This window comes from Perissodus microlepis, chromosome 19, assembly GCF_051167445.1.
Source record: "Perissodus microlepis isolate ML-2025 ecotype Zambia chromosome 19, ASM5116744v1, whole genome shotgun sequence".
Taxonomy (NCBI): Eukaryota; Metazoa; Chordata; class Actinopteri; order Cichliformes; family Cichlidae; genus Perissodus; species Perissodus microlepis.
The window spans coordinates 8,617,568-8,640,357 of NC_140479.1; the positions used below are offsets into that span (position 1 = coordinate 8,617,568).

At 43.6% G+C, this 22,790-nt stretch overlaps 3 protein-coding genes across 8 annotated transcripts in view; all 3 read right to left on the reverse strand.

The window, feature by feature from the left end:
* The window catches only part of arhgef10 (Rho guanine nucleotide exchange factor (GEF) 10), a 43,754-nt gene extending 43,284 nt beyond the window's left edge, over positions 1–470 (reverse strand). For 3 of the 5 annotated variants that reach the window (XM_084915598.1, XM_084915599.1, XM_084915596.1), the window contains exon 1: positions 285–466. The gene's annotated coding sequence lies outside the window, so the exon portion shown is untranslated. Of the gene's footprint in view, positions 1–284 lie in introns of all 5 variants that reach the window. The other 2 variants (XM_084915597.1, XM_084915601.1) reach the window with 2 other exon arrangements.
* A 992-nt stretch (positions 471–1,462) lies between these two features.
* Positions 1,463–5,255, reverse strand: cln8 (CLN8 transmembrane ER and ERGIC protein). Its single transcript, XM_084915604.1, has 3 exons — positions 5,053–5,255; positions 4,142–4,767; positions 1,463–3,812 (listed from the first exon to the last, which is right to left on the reverse strand). The coding sequence occupies exons 2-3, from the start codon at positions 4,679–4,681 to the stop codon at positions 3,486–3,488; spliced, it is 867 nt and encodes a 288-aa protein (XP_084771730.1). The 5' UTR covers positions 4,682–4,767; positions 5,053–5,255; the 3' UTR covers positions 1,463–3,485.
* A 1,620-nt stretch (positions 5,256–6,875) lies between these two features.
* The window catches only part of dlgap2a (discs, large (Drosophila) homolog-associated protein 2a), a 185,291-nt gene continuing 169,376 nt past the window's right edge, over positions 6,876–22,790 (reverse strand). For both annotated transcript variants that reach the window (XM_084915595.1, XM_084915594.1), the window contains 5 exons: positions 15,587–15,675; positions 14,991–15,430; positions 14,823–14,914; positions 11,620–11,772; positions 6,876–11,508 (listed from right to left, as the gene is read on the reverse strand). In XM_084915595.1, coding sequence (XP_084771721.1) covers positions 11,302–11,508; positions 11,620–11,772; positions 14,823–14,914; positions 14,991–15,430; positions 15,587–15,675 — 981 coding nt within the window. In that variant the 3' untranslated portion in view covers positions 6,876–11,301. The remainder of the gene's footprint in view (positions 11,509–11,619; positions 11,773–14,822; positions 14,915–14,990; positions 15,431–15,586; positions 15,676–22,790) is intronic.

A 22,790-nucleotide genomic window follows, 5' to 3' on the forward strand; every position in this document is an offset into this window, starting at 1 on the left:
TGATATGATTCTTGTTCTTAAAGCAGATCGTTTCCGGATTAGGTTGCACTAATTGGCATAAATGCGCATAAATGGCGCATTAGTGACTGTGTTATTGCAGGTATCTGACAGGGTTTGGCATCTTCTCCGTGGAAACTGACACGCCACGTTATAGCCAACATCTTCCAACACACAGTTTCTGCTTCAGGCTGACATCACTGCTCACTTCACCTCACAGTTATCGGGACACATTTGTCAGGGTTATTCAGAACTTTGTGAAAAACCTACAAATGACCTCAACTTACCGTTCTGTGACGTGCTCCCAGGTGAATGACGTAATCCTTTCACAGCAAGCGTTAAACGCAAAACATTTCAGACTCCCGCACAACTTCAAACCTATCAAAACATCCACTTCTCGTCCTTTTTACTTCTCTCCCTTCGGTGGAAGCTGACTTCATCCATGAAAACCCTCTCACCCCCGTCTCAGACGCTGATTGGCCGCCACGGCGCCACTACGGGCTCTGATTGGCTGCGTAGAACGCCAATCAAACCTCCGCCGTCTTCTCCGGATTTTATGGGAAAGAAGTTCGAGCAAAGCGGACACGTGACGTGTGAGGTGGCTCCCTCCTCACAGCTGTCCGGAGATGATGTTGAAGGAAGTTTTTAGCTTATCCGTTAAAGCCTGAACCGAAAACAACGAAGGAGGGATTTTTGTCCCCGCTGATGAAGAGGCTGGACTGCTGCTTCACGCGTGATTTACAGGAGCAGACACATAAAGTTAGAATAACGAACTCTGAGCCTTTAACGCTGAAACTTTAACTTTTTTTAAGGAAAAAATGTTTTAAGCATTTTTTATAGATCCTTAAAAAATCCTGAGTAATTTCTCGTTTCTCTGACGGAGCTTTTTGTTTTCATGTCTTAACTTTTAAATGAAGTATCGCAATAAGCAAAGTGACTCTTCAGACTGTAACAGATCTGTGTACGAGACAAACCTGCTGCAGCCCTGTGCTCGCTGTTCAGGGGGAAATCATCCTTGAATGTGCAAAAATGTGCTGACGGTTTATAGCAATGTTGGAAAAAAAAATTCAATTGAAAACCGGAGGTAATTATTCCCATTGCGCCACCTACAGGCAGATCCTCTGTTGCACATCTTACAGTCTAAGCTCTAAGCCCTCCTCTTTCATTCTCCTCCCCCCTCAGCTCACACTGAGCTTCCCAGCTGAAATGTAAGAGGGGGAAGGAACAGCCATACAATAAAATCAGACATCCTCCCCTTTGAGCAAACATGTTGAAGGGCTGCCAGTTAAATGTCACAGCTGCAGCATCTGTCTATCAATTTTGTTTAAAGCCTACATTACAGGTCCTTCAGTGCAACGTCACCCTCTGCTCTCCAGACCTGTGTGAACATGCCCCACTTACATGAATTTCTGGGTCACATGCAGGAGCATGGTGACAGGAGACAAAACAGAAGAAAGAGACACAATAACCAAGGAAACACTTTATTTTGAAACTCGTAGTTTAAATGAATGCACAGTCCAACATACATAACACAGAAGCTGTTAGTATATGGCACTGAATCCACAGGACATCTGTCCCATGTTAGTTCTCTAATTTTACAATCTGAATCTAACATGATCAGATTTATTTAAAGGGAGATCAGAGCTACAGCTAAAACAACATTTCACTCTTTACGAAGATTAAATTACCGAAGGTGTGAAAAGCAGAAAAGCTTAAATCTACTGGACTGAGGCTTCGAAGCGTTTTCCACTTTATTTAACACACAGGCAGGAAAACATCTAACGAGGGCTTCACTTATTTGCTGGGCAGCTTTTGTGCAGGCCGAGCCAAAGGTGTTAATGTGCACACTGTAGAAAGAAAATTACAACTACGTGCACATTTAAAATGTCTTAAAAAATTACTGAATATAACACATGATTCTGTTTCCCATGTACAATAACAACACAGGGCTATTCTATTAATGATAACTAAAAGCAGAGCTGTTAAAGTGGGATATTGTGGAGAAGTTGAACATTTGCAGCGAAAGACAAATAAAATCTTTCCTATGGTTTAAATACAGGAACACACACAATCGCCATTAGTATGTTTTCATAAAAATCCCACACACATAAAATAAAACTCAGTGGATTTTAGAATATACCATAAATAAAGCTGGACTGCAGCAGGGCTGCACCAGTTTAAACCACAATTATCAGGGTCAGAGGTTTGCTCAGTCTAAGCACTAGTTCAGTATTTTTTCAGCACAGTAAAGCCTTTGTGAAGTGGACTGCTGTGACTCAGTGTAACACTGCCATGATACATGCTTGTTTCTCTGCTGATGCAGTTCAAACACACAATCTGATCAACACTAATAATGAGTAAACCTATGAGAGGTCATCCTCAAACATGATCCAGTTTTACCCCACTCAGGCAGCAGAGCTGTGTAACAAAGGGTCCACTCTGGAGTTTACAGTGCTTTGATTTAGAGACACTTCACGCTCACCTCACACTTCCCTAAACAGACGGAGCTAATTTCACTGTCAATAGCTACACAACAGATGGGCCGACAACATCTACTCCCAACTCATATTTAAGTCCAGTTTAATTCTGGTCTTTATCTCAAAGTAGATTTTGCTTATTAAAGCTTTTGTTGATCTTTAATTTACTGATTTTTAATGCAGGAGCTGCTCTCATACATATTTTATACTGAAAAAAAGTAATTTATTACTTTAAAAGTGGATACTTGCAACACTTGTTAAAAGGTGTGAAATCGCACCATTGCCAACTCTTTGCTGCATCGATAATACTTGTGTGTATAATGAACCACAAAGTCCTGTTATGAGCCTGGAAAAACCCAGACAGTAATACCAGAGTCCTGAAATAAAACAAAATCGAAATAAAAGCTGTGCAGTGAAAGATTCTGCTGCACACTCTGTTGTGATCATATGTAAACCTTTGTCAGGAGCCAAGTCTCTTTATGCCCTTTTCCACACCTACACAACTCAATTACTTAGTTTAAAGGGTTTCCATTAGGTGAGTTTGTGAGGAGCTGAGTCAAACCAAAAATGTGACATCGGGAGACTTCATGTCACCGATTGGCCAGGGAGTGATGTCACTGGATGAGTCATGAGAGCGACTCCTTCACAAGAATCAAATCTGCCATTTTTCAAACCCAACAACGAAGGAAATGGAGACACAAACTTCTTTTACCCGAAGTCTGACAAGAAAACGCAGGCTGGGACTTTCTGCCCACCTTGCTATGATGACCCCGCCCACATTGAGGTGCTACACAATTGTAAAAACTGAGTAGAGTTGAGTTGAGGTGGTGCTAGTGGAAAAGATGCGTTACAGAACAAGGGACTAGAGACCCCAAGGGGCTTAAAAAGAAGTCCCAGTCTAACAAACGTAGAATTTAAAACAAGCATCCATGAAAAGTCAGCTCCCACTCAGTTTCAAATAATAAAATAAAAAGCCATAATTGAAACAGGAAATGACACCGGTGATACTCCTTAACTGGCATGAGGTTTTCCAGAAGCCTCAGGCTGACCGTCGGTGGTGCCGTTCAGTGGGATCGCCTTGTTGCCAAAGTTCCAGTCCACAGGATTAAGAAGCTGCATTGTCTTCTTGTGGGTCCATATGGGGTTGAGGATAAGTGTGAGCAGAGCGAGGCCAGTGAAGAAGAGTATGAGCGGGGGCAGGGGCGCATGGGTCCACAGCTCCACCCGGTGAGTCAAGGTTACCCACCACATGTAGTAAGTGAGTACCATGCGACAGTGAAACATGTGAATCATCACCCACTGGTTGGCTTTCCAGAACAGAGTGCATGCCCAGCCAGCCTGTCAGGGGAGACACAATCTGTCAGACACTTTCTCTTTACTTCACATTCATGCAAAATCTGTTCACTAAACCAGTGAACAGAAGGAACAGAGACAACTGTGGTTAGTGCTTCAGGTTTTTGTTGTTTTTAAAAAGGAACTTCCTCTTTCTAAGAACGTTCTGCTACAGTGAACATAATCACAAGGTGCATAAGACCCAAGAGGAAGCAAAAATTACAAGTCAAGAAAAATGTCAAGCCAGTGAGATGCTACAGAAAGCCGGGCCTGGACTTACCAAAGATTACGTACAAATACAAGTCCGGAGAATGAGATGACATGATCATGCTTACCTTCAGCAGCATCCAGGATATACAGGTGAATGGCGTGCTCATCTCCAGTAGGAGGGTGACCATGGGCAGGAAGTGGCCCAGGGAATCCCACACCACCGCCCCCACGTATCCCGACAGGGCGAAGAAATGGTGCGTGGCCAGTGGGAGGTCGAATGACCAAAACACCACACTGGAGGCGTGAAGTGCAACATTCTCAAATGCAAAAAAGCCCGTGGCTGTGAGCACGTTAAACCATGACCAGTCTTCCTGGCCCCTCACTCTGTCTCTGGTGATTGAGGAGTCTTCAGTGAGGGCCCGGAGACCGGCTACTGTACTCTGGATCCCAAACACTGCCCGGGTGGCAGCAAGGTTCCAAAAAACCTTTTCTTTGGCCAGCAGGGACTTGTAGGTCTGGCACAGAGACACAGACAGGAGGTGACAGAAGAGGAACACTGCAGTATAGAAGCAGAAGCCAAGGCCGATGAGCTGGAGGCGATAGTCCCATAAGAAGTACTCTGCACTGGGCTGGGAGAGGCGGCCGGTGTGCTGCTCGGAGGCCATGGCGCTTTACGGAGGATCACCGAACCTGAGCGCGGGGAGGCTCACCTGAAGGTGGAGCTGCTAGGAGCATGGTGTGTGTGGCCCACCTGCAACAGACAGACAACACACCATCCATTAACGCAGCACTGTGCCTGTGAAAACACTCCACGAAGCCGTGGACCTCGGTACACACGGATCATTTTATTTAAACTCTATGTAAGCCTTCAATCTGTGGTCATTTCATCCGCCCGTGACAAACTTTCACTACCGAGATCTTCGAAAGAGGAGTCAGAGAAAAGTTCAACGTTAGCATCGCGACATATCTCACAGAATATTTAAAAATGATTAAATCTAAAGCAGTTTACTTACTAACACAGAAACGTGTAACTTACCGGACCGAAGCGTTTCCAGGGAGTACAGCGTCCCTCTGTAACCGCTAGTGCCCCCAAACAGGAAAACTCACATCATACGACTCCAATTTGGTCATGTGACATCCACACAGGAAGTCCAGCCTCGCTGTACTTTGCAGACATCCCATTGGTCAGCGCTGATCAGCCGTAGAATCCCATTGGTTGTCTCTTATTTATATTTTCTGACTGGAAACAGCCTCTTTAATATTAATCACGATTATCTATTATTACGACCGGATTCCTGTAGAAGAAGTCGTAAGATTCAACTGAATAAACCGCGTAACAAATAGTAAGATAAACAAATAAACCCTCACAGTAATAAATAATATAGTCATGTCAATAAAATGTTAATTTCTGCTCAAAAAAAGTAATAAACGTGTGCACAGAATCGCATTTTTAACTATTAGAGGTGTGCTACTGGAACATGGCATGTGTGTCTATCTCCGTCCAGCAGAGGGAGCCCTTGCATTGTGAGATTCAAATGAAGTGGCCTTGCTTACATTTTTCGTGGTTTTGTTTTTGAGGAGTTGATGTGCTAAAGCTTTGATTTATTTTATTTCACTGTATTATTAATGTGTTGTATTTTCATTTGTTGCAAGAGCCGTTTAACAAATAGGAGCGGACCTTGTGTTCTACTCTCACTGGACTCTTTCTCAGCTTCCTCTCAGGTTTACTGTTTAAGACAAATTACCCATTGTTGTTTACCTGGCAAAGAGCTCGTAGGTCAAAATTCTGCAGGAATGAAAAGCATTGAAAACATGTAATACCCAGCATATCTTTGCCTGACTTCGACCTTTATGGCCATTACAAGGTCTTTGAAACATTTAGACACTGATCATCTGAAGTTTAGAGTCCTGATACTGTACCAGTGATCGCATTCTTGCAGACAGTCAGCCTGCAGATCTGTAGAATTTATGGATGCTGCCGTTGCTGTGGTGCATGAAATGCATTACAAGAATATAACCTGCAAATTTTAAATGTAACCATGCTGGGATATAGATTATGTCAATGCTGAATATAGAACTCTTTAGTGCCAGAAGCATTATGTGGGTTGCTTTAAAGAATGGTGTTCAAGGGTAAGCTGAACATATGGGCACTGTCGACTCGCAGCAAGAAGCACCTGTGTGATGTTGCGTTTTCTCTCCAAAGGAGTGCATGGGGTCAGGTTAATTGCTGGTTCTAAATTGGCTGTAGGTGTGACCGTGAGCTTGAAGGGTTGTCATCCTCTGCGCGCTAGCCCAGCGACAGACTGACAACCTTTCCACGGTGGACCCTGTGACAGCTGGGGTAGGCCTCGGCTCCCCCGTGACCCTGAATTGGATAAGATTGATTTATAGTAAGCTGACGCACGCTGATCGCTTTTGTTAGATGTGAAAAAACAAAAGCCAGTTCATTCAGTTATTCTTTTATATAAATGCCAGTTCTTTGGTGAACCTCCTGACACACTATGAATATCGGAAAGTAAGTGCACCAATTTCTTTGACTGATGATTCAGAGCTACACTTCATCTTTATTTCACTGCTATTTTCGTTAGCGGGCCACAGATCTAAAATGCATGAAATGTCAAGAGCAGTTTGATGAATTCGTTTAGCTCCCCTCCGGTGGGAGAAAATCCCTCCGCTGGAAGTACAGTTACTGTTAGGACAGGCATCAGAAAGCTGTAATTCTGAGTATACCCACTCCAGTGGATTAAATGCAGTGTAATGTATAATGTCTAAGATTTACGTGAATACTTTTGCTGTGATGATCACAACAGCAGCGAGTTACTGTTCAAAGTAAAAAGGACCACAAAGACAAACTTGTCCTAAACTTTTTCTCAAAAAATTTAATTGCAGAATTATTTACACTGAGTGAACTAAGCAGTGATCAACGACTCAAATAGGCAAAATCTCCCAACAGCTCTGAAAGAATGGAGGAAAATACATATGGTATAATAATACAAAATAAATTAACGATAAGGTAACTTGCACTGAAAGAACGCGCCTTGAGAGATGCACGTGTGGCAGACTTAAATAAATACATAACAAATGTACATCAGTGTGACAGTGTCATAATTCTTAAAAACAAGAATAAATAAGCCTACATTCAAAATCATCAATTTTTTGCATGCCATCATATCAGCTTAGAAAGGAACCATAACAAAGTGAGAATAACAGCAAAACATGAGCAAGTGCAGAAAATAGTTGTGTTTCAATGAAGCATATATTTTCTATTTATATATCTATATATATATTTCTTTACAAATAATGAATATTTGGCATTATATTCATCCTTCCTATAGATATGATATACAAGAGATGAAAATAGTTTTAGCTAAACAACTACCTTTTTTCATTTTGTCTAGTAATTATAGAGTTGTTTCACATTCCAACTTCTAGGAAGTGTTGTATCAGTGTGTTTCTTTCCATGGCACGATTACCAAAAAGTCCCCTTGAAATAGTTCACGTCATGGGTTCTAGAGTTTAAAGCGCATAGACAGTCGTACCAGAAGTGAGGCCACAGAATGTGTAGATACAAGCTCAAACGGCATGTTTGGAGATGGGTCGGCGACGGCAGTCATGGTTTGATTACGTAAAACTAATGTGCAGTAAGAACTTTACAGTTTGCTGGATAAGTCAAAGACATTGCACTTGCAGTTGGCCGCTGCCCTCCTGGCACTGAATACAGCATTGTTGAAATTTTGTACGCTCGGGGTTCACACGAGGTTTCAGCGGGCCACCTAAAGGAAAGCGCTGCAACTGCATCGTCAAAAGAAGACTCCCTTGGCGCTCACAGTATCGGATTCATGCTGCGCGTCATCCAGAAGGATTCAGCGCAGAATAAGCGCTACAGTCGGCTTCGAGGGAATACAAGATCGCTCTGTGAAAAAGAGTTCATGTGAGAATGCGTTTACACCTCAAAAGAAAAGGTGTCATCGATAGAAAACGACTTTCACTGGGAGACAAAACCCAGCCGTCAGAGCAGCGAGGTTTGTCTCTGGGGTGATGAGGGAGGGATGATTTCTGCACAGTTCTTATCTCTAAATGCATCTGTAAATTTACTCACACTCGTCTCCTTATTGCCCTTTTCCATCTCCCCTGGTTCCTTCAAGGTCCGACTAGAAAAAAAGGCCTCCTGGCAAATTATGCGATGCGTCTTTAAGGTGCAAATGAAATGCTTGAAACTGAGTCAGGTGGCGGTTATACTACGTTTTTCATGACCCTGCTCGAGATACGTCGTCCTCAGTCGTTTCAGCCTCAGCCCAGCAGAAACATGTAGTGCTGATGCTTAAGTTCTACAGTGCAGGCCACAATTCAGCAATACATTTATCAACACAAGCTTTGAAGGGCCTTAGAGGCAGTTTGCTTGATCTCACCAAGGACCCAAAATCTTACATAAGCTGCTTTGCTTAGTCAAAGAGAGGCTAAAAATGACCCGGCGCAGCAGCGAGCGATCCTCACATGAACAGCCTTCCAGCTACAGAACAGCACACAGCACCAGCAGTTTGGGCCTCAGCGCCGAGCTCTCGTCTCCTCTAAGCCAGCATATGTCAACCCGAGTCTGTCTCTCTGCCGTCTGTCTGCCACTGTGGCAACAGCAGGGGAACGTCCCCGCTCTGCCAACTGCCTGGCATCGCACACCCAGACGCTTTCCAGATACCCACTGTCTCACTATTAAAGCTCCCTGCCTCTGCAATGAAAAACCCAACAGAATTCGAGCTCGCCGTGTTTTCTTGTTTCATTATTGAAACGCTGTCACTCCATCGCAGACTTTGGTTACCTGGTCATTCTGTAATGTGTTGTCTGAGGTTTGCTACAAGAAGTTTGACAGATAAGGAATGTGTCATGCATGGTAGCTTGAAAACAAGTGTGAATCCCACGTATGCTCGGAGTTTATGTCTTCAAGGATGCGCATGGTTCAAAAAAATACTGCGTTTACTCAAAAGTACAATTCGCAAGAGCAAAAAGTAAATCGAGGTATCTAAAATACAATTTATCAAACAGCTGATGGCACGGCGATGGCGTGTATCTCTGTGTGGGGGTGCGGCGGGCGATGGAGGTCAGGCCACAGCTGGGTAGTAATAGGAAAATGACGCGCAGACCTTAGATTGACTTAAGAGTCAGCATTGTGCTACAAAAACAAGATCCACGCTCACACAGCAACACACACACACACACACTACTCAAATCCAGGGACTTTGTTTTTTTACTGCTATCATATGATTCATATCCCTGAACCCACCCATAATGAAGCCAGGCACTCGGGCACAATTAGTCATAAAAATAGATTTTTAAAGTGATGTACCGTTCAGTGGACAGCGCATTATTTCGACTTGATTATTTGTCTAGTACTGTACTGATTAAATAAAAAGCAGCACCATTTAGTGGGTTGATTATCCCAAAGGTTTTACTAATAGACTTCAGTCTTTAGGTCAATGATTTGACAGCGACATCAGCAACACAGTAGAGCGAACGTCGAAATCACCGGCACCAAAGTTTCATAATCAAGCAGCAGAATTTTAGCGTTTTGCTCAGAATGAATTTATGAGGAACACAATCACGGACCAGGATTGGATCAAACCAGCTATTCCTTCACTGATTACAATAGTTTTATTGGTGTGTATTGCGCCCATACAGATTGACAGCAAACTATTTTGAGTCGTGGACCCCTGGAGGTCCCCGAACCACACTTTGAAAACCCCAGACCTCTGTAACAGTTGCATATATAGATGTAGGTGATCTTTAGCTTTTGTTTGTGTGGAATTTAGGATTGTGCAAATCTCCATTCACTACTTAAAATTGGCATCGGTGTGCACAGCCCGTTCTTTCTGTACAGCAGACTTGCTGCTTGCATCCCTCTGGAAAAGCCTTTGCCCCGATTTAATTTCATTATTCCCCATCTTTTCCTAAAGGGTGTCAGCCACAGGGAGACTTCAAACTACACTGAACTTTTCAAGAAATGGGAAAAATTACAAAGTACTTCATAGATTAAAGAAGCGCGTATGCAGATATTTTGTTTATGTTTTGACATTTTTCTCTCCATCACTCCTCATTAACTGTGGCTGAGGGTGCAACTTGAAAGGGCCTGACAGAAGCATGTCGGATGAAAAGACGGCCGTGCGGCTTGGAGTGTGTGCGCGATCAAAATGACTGCATGTGTGCAACAAATCCAGAGGAGTCGAAAGCAAAAGAAAGGGCAGAAAACAGTGGAGACGCAGGGGGGGGGGAAACACGATGAATATTCATCCCACTCACAATTCAAAAATACAACAGTACTATTGTGAACTGGGGTATGTACATTTCCCTTGGAAATACAGAGAACTGTAATAAGTGCATAAGTGCATTTGTCTACACATTTCAATCTAAGGAGTTACAGACACTTTCATACTGGTTTCTACTGCATTGACATGATGAACGTGTTGGCACAAGACTTGCATGTTTTCAGCTTCAAGTAAATGTTGATATCTGAAAGTTGGCAACGTGAGATATATAGGAAAGATGTTTGAAATGTGCGCGTTGATGAGCTGATGTCATTCTTCCACCAATCCAGACCATGAAGAATGTTTGACTACAACCAGATTGGGTAGAAAGCTGCATTTTTCAACACTGACCAGTCCAGAGCTTATTTAGGGCTGCCTGAATAACCTTGGATGTGTAACCAGTGCCACATGCACACAGTTGAGGTATTTCAAGCATTGGCACTTTGCAAAGACTTGAACTTACAACAATTTAGTGATACTTAGCTTCTTATTCCCCAAAAGAAAAGAAATCATAAGATAATTTTCAAGTGATCAAAAAGTATCGAAGGGCTAATAACTTTAACTGTTTTTGAACAACTTGAAATAAATAAATCTCTCATTTACTCTTTTAGCTCAAAGGCCTGGTTGCTGGTAGGTTCTCAAAGCTGCACTTTTTAAATGGCACTTTGCAAATGCTGAAAAACTACAGATGTATCCATCCAGGACACTGGATGAGAGAGCTTGTAGGTCGGGTGTCATGAGAGTGAGCTAAGGAGAAACCCAAGCGACTCATGTCAGACATACATTTCTGCTAACACTCGCTCTGGATGCAGGAGTATAGCCTTGGCGCATCCTACAGTCCGCTGGGGTTTTGGCGATGGGCACTGAGGATGGCTATCAGATCAGACGACAGATGGATAAAGGAAGAGTAGAGAGATTAGCAGTCTAGAAAAAGGCTAGTTTTAAAGTTTTGTTTGAAATAGGGAGACGTGTTAGCCCCTGACCCGATCCTCTCAAAGTCTAGTCTGAGCCTCTGGAATATAGATCTCGATGCTGTCCGCTCGCTCCGAGGCTGAGTTCTGCCGGAAAGAGGCCGCCCGCTTGGCTGCCATGAGCCGTCGGCGGGCTTCCTGCCGGTGCCGATCTGGGAGGTCCAGGGATTTCTCCCTCGTCATTGCACTCTTCTGTCGAATTGTCTTCTTTGGTACGGGAGCTGGTGCCTTTAGAAAGAAGAGAGAAAGATTAAAATCTAATTTTGCGATTTATTAGAAAATACTTTTCGTTTGCTCCACATTTTTTTAAAAATCAGTCTGCAAGCAGTGAGTCCTCACCTTCTTCTCTGGGCTATCTACAGGCCTCCAGTTGTTGTTCTTGATCTGCTGCAGCTGGTCAAATTTCATGGTGACGTCATCGATGGAGAGCTGCAGCAGGTCCCAGAACCCGGCCAGGTCCTGAGAGGTGGGTCGCGGCATGGCACTGGGGTCCTACGCAGCACGGGCACAAGACGAAAGATCAAATACTCTTAAGAGTGTTCAAGTGGTGAGGCAGATACTATAATGTAACACCACACATGTGGGCCACCCTGCTTACTGCACTTCAGCTCCAGTCCACTAGATGTCCTCGTCATATTCAAAACTAGTGATTGAAACGAGGGGCAACAGCTTGTGTTGGAGAGCGGATCCGTCATTCGTTCATGAATGAGGCCTGAAATACTAAGCCGACTTTGTCGGTGCAGACCTATTCATCACTTGATATCTGAAATGAAAGGAACATCCGACTGAAAGGTGCCTCATTGTCTCAGTAACTGCTGCAGGTTAATGAGTCATGGGTTTGAGTTTACCGTGTGCTGGTCCCTCTTTCTTTCATTAAATTAGCTCCTTCCAAGCTGAATATTCTTGTGAAGGCTTTTCATGATAAGGAAGCACAACCTGCGTACGCCTGAACAGAATCTCTGAGCTGATTTTATGTGTTGAACGCCGCCCACGAGGACCCGGGTACACCGGTTTGTGCTCTAGGACAATTACGTCTAAAAAACATGATCATGAGAGGCTCTTAAACTGATGCAGGGAGAAAAAAGATTGATGATCTTGAGGTAAATGTGTGCATATTATTAACCTTTGTTCATTACAAATTCTAATTTAATTGCAAATTTCTTTATTCCCAAATCCAACGCAGAAATTCGATTAGAAACAGGCTCTCTCAGGAGGCTTTGTTTGATTTCAGGGCTTGATGGTGTGGAGCACAACACTGTCACAGCTCAGGCTGCAGCACACCCTGCACTGTATCCAGGATTTTATTCCATGTTTTTATTCATATATTTCCGTCCGTGTTTTACTTTATAAAGTATTTCAGCTCCATGGTTTCATGAACTTTGCACCGACCAAACATCTGTGCTGTGACTCGACAACCAGAGATGGTCAAGCTCTAAAACATTATGACATTTGAAGCGTGCAGCAGAGTAGATGTAGTATTTTATATGATGGGGGCTTGTTATTTAAGTTTTGAAGTTCCCAACTCATTTGGTTTCTTGTGCATTAAGTAATCAGATCTCAAAAATATCATCTTTGGCCCCAAGTGTAGAAATTCATTAACCAATTAAAATGTTATTTCTTCAGCTCTTTCCTAAAGTTGTATCTGTTGCAACATCACACACAGATATTAAACTTACAGTATTGCTAATCATACTTTGCTTACTGTGACTCCATAGGGGTTACATTCGGCTTTGATATTTGTACAGTTTTATGAGATTAGCATAATTCTCCTTCATAAAGCAAGCCATTTGAAAAAAACAAAAACCCTTAGATTTCAAACATGAGTGTCCACCATGTGAGGAATGCCAGAAACAGAATTCACTCCTGTTATCTCTAATTACTGAGAGATGGACTCAGAACTCCATCAGCTTTATTCTGACCTCTGTGCCTGCGATGTTCGGCAAACTGTCTCCAAAGTCTCAAGGCTTCAAATATTCAGAGCTGGCAGATTTGGAAGGAGTTAGTGAGTTTTAAGCTTCAAATCCTGGAAATTCTCCCAGAGAAGCACTCTGTGCACACCGTTCGTTTTAATTCAGGCTTCCTAAATGTTGATTGAGATGTTAAAGAAAAGCAGGCTCCCAAAACAAGAATAAGACGTCTCATTTGTGGACATTTCACAAACCAAGGCGGTGTATGAAATATTGTTCCATATGGATTTATGGCATGGTCAAGGTTGCTGGTTTGTTGAGTAAACATTCATAACACCGTCTCCTTCAGGAGGAAATAGTACCTGGCCTCTACCTACCTACCTATCTAACTGTATGCCAGGTGTGAGGGAGACATCAACTCACAGAAGGTAAGACAGTTGCAGAGAAGCCAGCTGAATAGTAGGAATAAGATACAAGCCATCAATGCATATGCCCTACCGGTCATCAGATAACCAGCTGGAATAATAAGATGCCCACAGGAGGAGGAGATGTCACAAATGTCAATACATGAAACCCCTCATAAAGCATGGAGGTTTTCACCCAAAGTCCAACATCCAGACGCTCCATGAGCTACAGAAAGTGGGAGGGCATGGATCACTGAGTGTCAGTACAGCACTCACAAGGGCTGCTCCATGAGAGCCTCAGGCAGCTAAAGACAGACGGTGATGAGGAACAGGAGGAGGAAGTGTATTGGATGACCAAGCCCCTGCATGGGATATATCTGCACCATCTATCTACATCTACATCTGTACCATCGACAGACAGGGGAAGCGGCTGACTAAAGAAATCCTACCAGTGGCTAGAAAAGGCCAGCTCAAAGGACAGCACAGAGGCTCGGATCACGTCAGCAAACGAACAGGCCCCGAGATCCAGAACCATGGAGGCAGGAGCTACCACAGCCAATAGGACGCAAGTTACAGACTGTGCAAAGGTTCCCTGGAGACGATCCAGGACATAGCAGGATGCAAGCCGTACACTTAGAGGCAAAACCAGTGGCTGTGATAGTGCTGAGGAACATCTGTGCCACACACACTGCTGGTGTCTCAGATCCATTTGAATAGAAGCTTGGTTCTACCATTACTTCCTCTGTTCCAGGATAAAGCTGCATCACACACACACACACACGCATGTATTGTTTTATTTCAGAATGCTCAGGTCACATATAAATGCGCCGAATAGCTATTGATTCTCAATGTTGCACTTTTCCACAATCAATGACATTTTCAGGCAGTTGGATTCAGTTTGTTAGCACCAGCTAAAGTATTAAACATGTATTGAAGGTTGAAGAACAAAGTGTGGAACTGTTTCTAATGACAAAAGTTCATTCTACAGCACAATCAATATTTTGAGTCTAACACCTTTGTGCCAGATGTAGCTGTGTCATTCTAATTTCTCTCTCGCTTACCTTAAAGCACAGATGTGGTAGGATGGATCACATGCAGTGTGGATGGTCATGTTATTTGTGTGCTGCAGTTAATGTCACCTACATGTGCGTTATGGTGTAAACAGCAGTTTTATTTGTTCTTTACCAGTTCATGTAGAAAACCTACAGACTTTAATAAAATCACGTCTTACCAGGTTTTGCTGACACAGCCAGTAGAATTGCTGGAATTTCTGAGACATGAGCAGCTGAGCGCTTCCCACTGCACTTCGGATTTTCCCTAGAACTGAATCACACACAGCATATCAAACAGAGCACATGCAAACCTTTAATTCTGCTCAAAGGATCAGAGATTCACTCACTCTCCTCTGACAGGTCATTCTCTTCAGCTTCTGCCTCCATCTCCTTACACCAGCCCTCCATCCTCTTTGTTTCATTGTGGAGCAACTGCATGAACCAGCTCCCGTCCCTCCGCAGGGAAGGGGATGCCCGCCCCGACTCGCCCGGCGAAGTCGCGTTCTCCCGCGGGGAGGGGGGTTCTAGCTGCCAGGTGGTTTCGCTGGTGGTCTCCCGGGGACTGGGGGGTTCAGCAGGGGTACGATAATCCTCCCGGTAGCTGAAGAGCCCCTGGGTGCGCACGGTCCGCACTGCCCCGTACTGGGTAGGTGTGCTGGGCTCTGAGTGACGCTGGAATCCCCCACCAAACTGCAGGCCCTTGTCCTCCATGGTGGGAAAGCCCTCCAACTCCAGGTCGGCCTGCACGGCTGCAGTCACGCTGTTGGAGCGTTTGAACCTTCCCTGTCTGAGGGGCGAAGAGATTAAAGGCACGGGTGAATGTACACATGCCAAAATGACGAATAATGGCATTGACAATGGGGCTATTTTCTGCGATACCGAGATCAAACATCAAACCCTGATGTTTTGTAATGATGTGAAAATCCCAAAGCCATTATCTTACCCTTTCTTTTCATCCTCTACCTGGATCCCAACAGAATGGTACTCCCGTGAGCCTTTACTTTCAGATTCAGAGTCTGTGGCTGCTTCCACCTAATGCGAAGAAAAGATACAAACAGTGCTTCTCATTATGTGAGCTGCAATTCCCCAGTGTTTCTGTGTTTATTGGGTTGGGACTGGACAGAGCAACTTAACGGTGCACAGCGTGTCAGAAAGTAAACATTGTATGATTTATGGAGGCTGCGAAGGGAAAAAGACTGAGGTGGTTTTTAGGTTTGAGCAGAAATTAGGCTAAAGAATGAAGCACAGTGTGCTATAGGGTACATTCTACAACATAAAATGTCCAATAAAGCATTTGTAGTTGCCCAAAAGGAAGTATTAGATTTAATAATGGCACCACACAGCGCCAGCTAAATGTTTGAGAACTTGCTGTGCAACTATGCAATAAGCATAGCAGCTTCAAATTAGCCACCTCTGCACACACGCTGCGAGAGCTCAACACAAACACCTGTGAGTTTAGGTCGGGTCAACGTGAAGGCGCTCCATTAGCGTGTTTGTCGGACACCCTTACAGAGTGTGGACGTGTGCTTCGGGTCGCCGTCCTGTTGGAAAACAAATGATGGTCCCACCAACTGGAACCAGATGGGAAGCTGAGCCGCTGTGAATGTTGTGGCTGTTCTACATAAATGGCCAACAGTGTCACCAGCAACATTATCACACCTCCTCCGCCATGCTTCTCAGTGGGAAACACACTTCTCTCACCATCCGTTCATTCTCTCTGCATATCACAAAGATGTGGAACCAGAAATCTCAAATCTGGACTCGCGGGAGCAAAGCCCAGATTTCTGCTGGTCTGCTTCCTTGCATTTCATGACCCGAGCAGTCTGCTTTGTGTTACCAGTCTTCATCTGTGGGCTCAAATTGTGGTCATAAATATTTTGTACTTGTAAATCAGCCAAAAAATACGTGTGAAACGCTGCACTCAAGTTTCAAGTTACAAGTACGAATTTTGACCCTGTTTTTCTTCCTTTCATCTGATTGGCCAATGTCATGTCAATCACAAATTTTACTATCCAATCAGAGAACAGATGGGTTTGGCTGTCGGAGGGGCGCTTTTTTGAACTGCAGGTCCTTGAAGGGTAATACAGTTTGAAGCTGGAGGATCTTTATATAAATATCCGACAGAAGCTAGGTCCCCTAACTTTCAGCAGCTGTTGAAAGGATAAAGTTGTGGTATATCAGTGGTTAGAAATACCATTATTACTTTAGAATTAGTTTAACACAAAGTCAGGGCTGACCCGGGACCATGGCTGTGAGTCACAGTGCGCAGCATAAAAGTCCTTTCACATCAGACGCAGGATGTGCTGCTAATGCTAACTGCTAACTAAAAGTCAGGGATCCAGAATTTGTTGCGCTGGCTGCTGGGCTCTGTGGGTTTTTGCAGCAGCTCTACCTGTACTAGATGCTAGTCCCTGTATTAAGCACGTAAACCTGTGACACAAAAATCACCACACTCGAACGACCACAAACTGTTTTTCTTCGTGGTGATGAAGGAAAACGCTGGGCTGGCATGTAAAAGGGCTTTTATTCCCTTCAAGGACCTGAAGCCCCATAAAGCATCCCTCCAATAGCCAAACCCATCTGTTCTCTGATTGGATAGTAAAATTTGTGATTGACATGACATTGGCCAATCAGATGAAAGGAAGAAAAACGGGGTCAAAATTCGTACTTGTAACTTGAGTGCAGAGTTTCACACGTATTTTTTGGCTAAGTTCACACACAAATCTGTTTTACACACACACAAATTCTTTTTACACATAAAAATCCCGATTTACAAGTACAAAATATTTATGACCACAATTTGAGCCCATACTCCTCTGTGCTTTCTTTCTCACATTTCAGTCATAAAAGCTTGAGTCATGCAGGCTCCTCCAAACAGTTTATGTGGAGGTGTGTTTGCTACTTGAACTCTGAGAGGCAATAATTTGGGCTCTACGTTGAGTGCCACTGACTGCAGAGTGCAGAGCTACTGCGACTCTAGGACTTCCAGCATGTATGCCAGGTGAGGCTGTTTCACAGCGACTGATGTTTTTTGGGTTTTTCTGCACTGCAGGAAACAGTAAAATGTTCAGGTTAATGGACTCTAATTTCTGAACTTACTGATGCAATGTCATTTCTCTGTTCTTGGCCTGTGTTTTCTGTAGAGCGGCCATTGTGCCTCAGGATAAAGGGATGACTGCAGATAGCAGGAAATACATTCGAGGCACAACCGTTAGCTGTAGGTGATGACCTCATGAAGGTCATGAAGATAATTTAAATAGTGTGAAAAGCTATCATATATGTGTATAAAGATAAGGCTTCTTTTGAAGCATTTTTAGTCAGTTATGGTAGTCTGGATGCTTTGGAACCATCCACATTGATAGATATGAGGACATTAGTTTTTACTATGGAGGAGGAGGACAGAGCGGCGGATGATAATGGCTCCTGCGTGGCTACAGTCGGTGGAGCCACATTTAATGACACCTCTTCAGTGTTGACCATTTTGCTCTGCTGTTCTTCCTCCATCTGTTCTTCTTTTTCTCTTCTAATTTCTTTCTCTCACTTGTCTCTCTTTGTCTAGTTTCCACAATGTCTTGCTGACTGACTGTGGCTATGTTTTTTTAAATACTGACTGAATCCTGCTTTGTCATTTTTGTCATGTCAGTCATTTTTCTCCGGTGCCCACTAAGCTCTTTTTCTCTGTGACAGTACAAGCAGTGCTCTGCAAATATGATTTCATTGGTACGGTTGGTATAATTGGTTGTATCTTCAGAGAGACAGACCTTGCATTAACATCTGCTTTGAGTGATCCAAACACAAGCTGACAGCTCTAAGTATACCAGTTCACAGCTGGCATTAAAATGCATCTTGAGTGACCACTTATGATTGGATCCGACTTCCCCCGCTCCTCATGCAAATAAAAAAATAGATCGTTTTCTGTTTGCAAAAAGCAGATTACAGCACTCACATCTGCCCTGCATGCATGGTCAGTGCATGACCAGACGCAGCTGCTGTGGCTCCTACAGCGCCCGCTTCAGTCCCTCTCCATGCTTGTATGTTCATGTGAAGTGCGTTTGCTCAGACTTGGTCCCTGATTGATCACACCTCATCGAGTCATCTGTTCCAGCCTATCAAAACTGTAAACCCCAGTTTCTTGTTTACTGCTTTTCCTTTGTCTACCTGGGCTTTCTTCACACCTTACATCACCCTCCTCCAATCAGATGCTTGTCTGCCTGCACGTCTCAGCCACTCCTTCACCCACAGCCCACTCAGCACAATCATACCATCTTCCATCTTCTCTCCAGCGGCGGTTATCTACCCCTGCCAGCCAACGCTTATCGTCTTCATTACCACTCATCTATCCCCCGTATAGGACTGTCTTCCTGACCTCATTTTTCCCAACACCGACCCTTACCTGAAGTCATCTCCTAGTGAAATACGGATCCACTGTGTCGACACATAAGCTACACAAACATCTGATCTATCCTTCTTTATTTTTATTTGTCCGGTAAAGACTAAGGGAAATGAAAGCCCAATCACAGCTGTGATTACTGGAGAGCTGAGTAAGTGTGCCCAGGGCACATGTTGACCATATTTTGGACCGGGTGACTTTGGATGTGCTCTGAGTGATCAGCTCTCTATTCTGTCGGGTGTATTTATAACCTGAGCGGTGCAGCTTTGATAAGAGCTGAGCAGAGCCTTATGGTCCCTGAGAGAAAGAGAGAGTGATGTTCGTCCTTTGGTCACCTGGGTTTCCTCGCAGGGTTGTTTAGAGTCAGCTAATCATGGGTTAAATGTTTCAGGAACACATTTACAGCATGCATAGATCAGAAAAATGACTCGTGGCTGTGCCCTGTTTTTTTTTTTAGCTGGTTCTACTTTGCACTTACCCACAAACTTCCCTCATCATTTACTGGGTGATTTTAAAATTAAAAAATGTTGATCCAGTCTTTGACAATATACCAAAATGTGTTTTTATACTGTGATTTTTTTTAAACTAGCATTGCGTCCTCCTCAGGATGAGCTGTAACAACTCATGATCCTAGTATTTGAATTTGAAATACCTGCATAGTAAATAATGTTCGTCTGATATCAAAGCACTGTGCTATAGTGCACATAGCTGTAAAGGAACGAGTGCATTTCTCTGCCAATGATATCGTTCCAGCCCTCGGTTGTTTCAAAGAGCGCCCAAAATGTCTATAAGAGGCCTTTTAAGCATCTGACATTCATAAATCTCCGACTCAGTGTAGTATTATGACTGTGAGAGTGAACCAAATGCATTGGTTGAGAATATCGTGCAGTTCTGTTGTTTGGAAATGTCAGCCCTACCTTTGTTGTGGAGTGGTCAGTATTAAAGCTCAGGAGTGACATTTTTGGTGAGCTATTGTGTATTCTGTCAGGCTGTTTGGAAGAAGCTGTTAGCAGGGAGGAAATGAGCACGGAGCAGCCTGCTGAGGTGACCTCCATTACTCGCTCCGTGTTAGAGGCAGAGCCAAGTCCACCTCATAATAGAGAATGAGTTTCATGTCTGTGATGGATGAGAGCTGAAAGAAGACAAAACATCCAGGATGCCGTGCAGTTTGCGTCCAGCGGGCTCTTTAGGCTGGACATACTTTGGCACGCGCATGCAGAAATACAAGGGCGTGCATACATCATCACAGGCACAGAATCAGCACAGGTGTGGAAACTGAAAGCTGCACGGAGCGACTCAGCCTTTCATCCACAACACTCAAACACCACCTGGTGACTTCCTGGAGCCAATGAGTGCGTTTAAGGTTAAAAGCTTTGACTCCTTTTTTCATACGACCTCATTAAGGCTCCAATTAAAACTCTTGCTGTGAATAAATCAATCAGACTTTTGGAATGTAAGCATGTCTGAGTTCTAAAGTGGGAAAAGTGCAGCCCAGATGGCTCTAAAGTGGTCCCAATGGGAGGACCGGAGGAAGTCAAGTCAACACCGAGTCCACAAAGCCAATAATTAACATTTAAAAAAATGTGCAGAAATGTTAAAAGTTGACCTCCTGTAGAAGAGGCAGGCTGAGAGGGTGAAATCAATGCAAAGGAAGGATAATCCAGGTTAATTACAGGACTGGGTGAAGCACGTGGATGACGAAGAGGTCAGCTGAATATAATAAATGAGTATTTGCATACTGTAGGTCAAAGACTTCTGGACTATGACACATTATCCAAAGTCATAATTAAAAATATGCTTTGGTGAACTGACACTAAGCTCAGTTTCTTAAATTTGTACTACAGCAATTTTGCTTTTCGAATAAAAAAACCCTTAACTGTAAAATGACAGACTCCCTGGTATTACTGCTTAGTGTATTCAATAATATTTGAGTCTTTTCCGGAAAGGTTTCTGAGAAATTGTTAGAAATTATGGCTCTTATAAAATACAGCTTTAATTCTCCAACATGAAGGTCCAAAGTGATGGGTTGAAACCTTCTGCATCGCTGGGATACTTAAAGAAACCCGTATGTCTCCGGCTATATACGGTATATTTCTCATGCTATGATTTACTCACCACTGAGGACCCATTCAAATCGTTCTCATGCAGTACAGTCAGAGTATAGGCAGGTAAATATAATGTTGTTAAAGATGAATGTGAGAATGAAGCATATAAGTCTTCTCAGACTGTAATGTTTTAAACCTAAACATTTATGATTAGACGAACGAGAAATTCTTCTTTCTGCTTATTTTATATTTGAGTCCAGAAGCTTAAATTACCTGCGCTGGTAATTTAACTGGACTTTCCACACATCACTGGAGGCAATTTCAATGTCAGTATAATTCTCTGTTACACACACACACACACACACACACACACACACACGCACACACACACACACACACACACACTCCTGCATTTTCACCTTCACTTTCTCTCTTCCACTCAAACACACAGCGCTAACAGTGGACTCGTTCTCCCAGAGGGTTTGATCACCACCTCACTGGTGATGGATGGGTCAGATCACTCATGCACATGTGCTGAATGTGTTGCTTTGGATTTTTCTGAAGTGTTGCAATGAGATTTGGATGTTTCACTTCTGTTTTCTTTAAATGAGCGGTTGGGTGGCCTGTTCATCTTTAGATGGCCGGCTTTGACCTCGGCTAACAGGAAACAGAAAGTGCCACTACTGCAAATGTGTTGGAGATGAAGAGAGTAAGAATGTGAACAAGGATATCTGAACTTTGCTTGAGTAATTGGGTAAATCATTTCTGGAGCAAAGAGAGAGTAAACCAAGATGTTTACATGAGTCAGGGAAATGTAGCCTGGTTACTGTGAGACCTTCATTAACACTGAGCTCATTTCTCCTCCTAAAGCAACCATTTTTAATGCAAGGCTGGCATTTTACACACAAGATGGGAGCAGCTGAAAGCTGCTTTTAGCAATGCACTAATAACTGCAGATGGCTCAGATGTATAAATATAACTGACAGATCCTGGCGTTTTTGCTCTGTCTGCTGTTTATAGTCTCCTGACATTATCACTATGCTTTTATCATTGCATCTGAAAGAATATATATAGAATATGTTAAAGGCTAAGAGCCAAGTGCAGCCAATCAAAATCAACAGATAGATCAGAGTGGAATCGTGACTGGGTGGGGGGTCCGTTAAAGGATCACTGTGAGCTGAAGTGGAAGACCAGCACAGAGGCTGTGTACAGAAAGGGGCTGAGCAGGCTCTACTCCCTAAGCAAGCTGAGATCCCAGAGATTTCCTGCCTCTCAGTTGTGGCGAGCACCGGGTACTTCACTGTGGTTTGCTGAGCATCAGAGCTGTGAATAAACTGATTAGGAAGGCTGACTTTATGACTGGAGAGGAGGTGGCTGAACAAACTGTTATCCTGACCACCCTCTGGGCCGGTTACAGGACAGGCAGCAGAGCTCGTTCTCTCACAGATTCAGCTCGGCTACTACAAAAGCTCTGAGACTCGTCGGCTCTGTTACGTTTAACATTTTAACCCTGCACTCTTACAATACAAATGATATTTTTTACACACTGATACCACAAACAGGGTTGAGAGGTTGAGTTCAGTGACTTGATTTAGCTGACCTGTTCTCGTCTGCAGGGAGGTTAGCCATTTAGCATGTGAGTCTGCGGGTTTTGACCCGTAGACCCGGATCAGTGCCTGCCTCCAGAGGCCGTTTGAGGAGCTCCAGCTTTT

Bases quoted from the DNA above. Each gene is read 5' to 3' on its own strand.
- cln8 (XM_084915604.1), bottom strand. From the start codon at position 4,681: ATGGCCTCCGAGCAGCACACCGGCCGCCTCTCCCAGCCCAGTGCAGAG. The intron at 3,813-4,141 runs GTAAGCATGATC...CTCCCCTGACAG, and splicing joins TATCCTGGATGCTGCTGAAG to GCTGGCTGGGCATGCACTCT.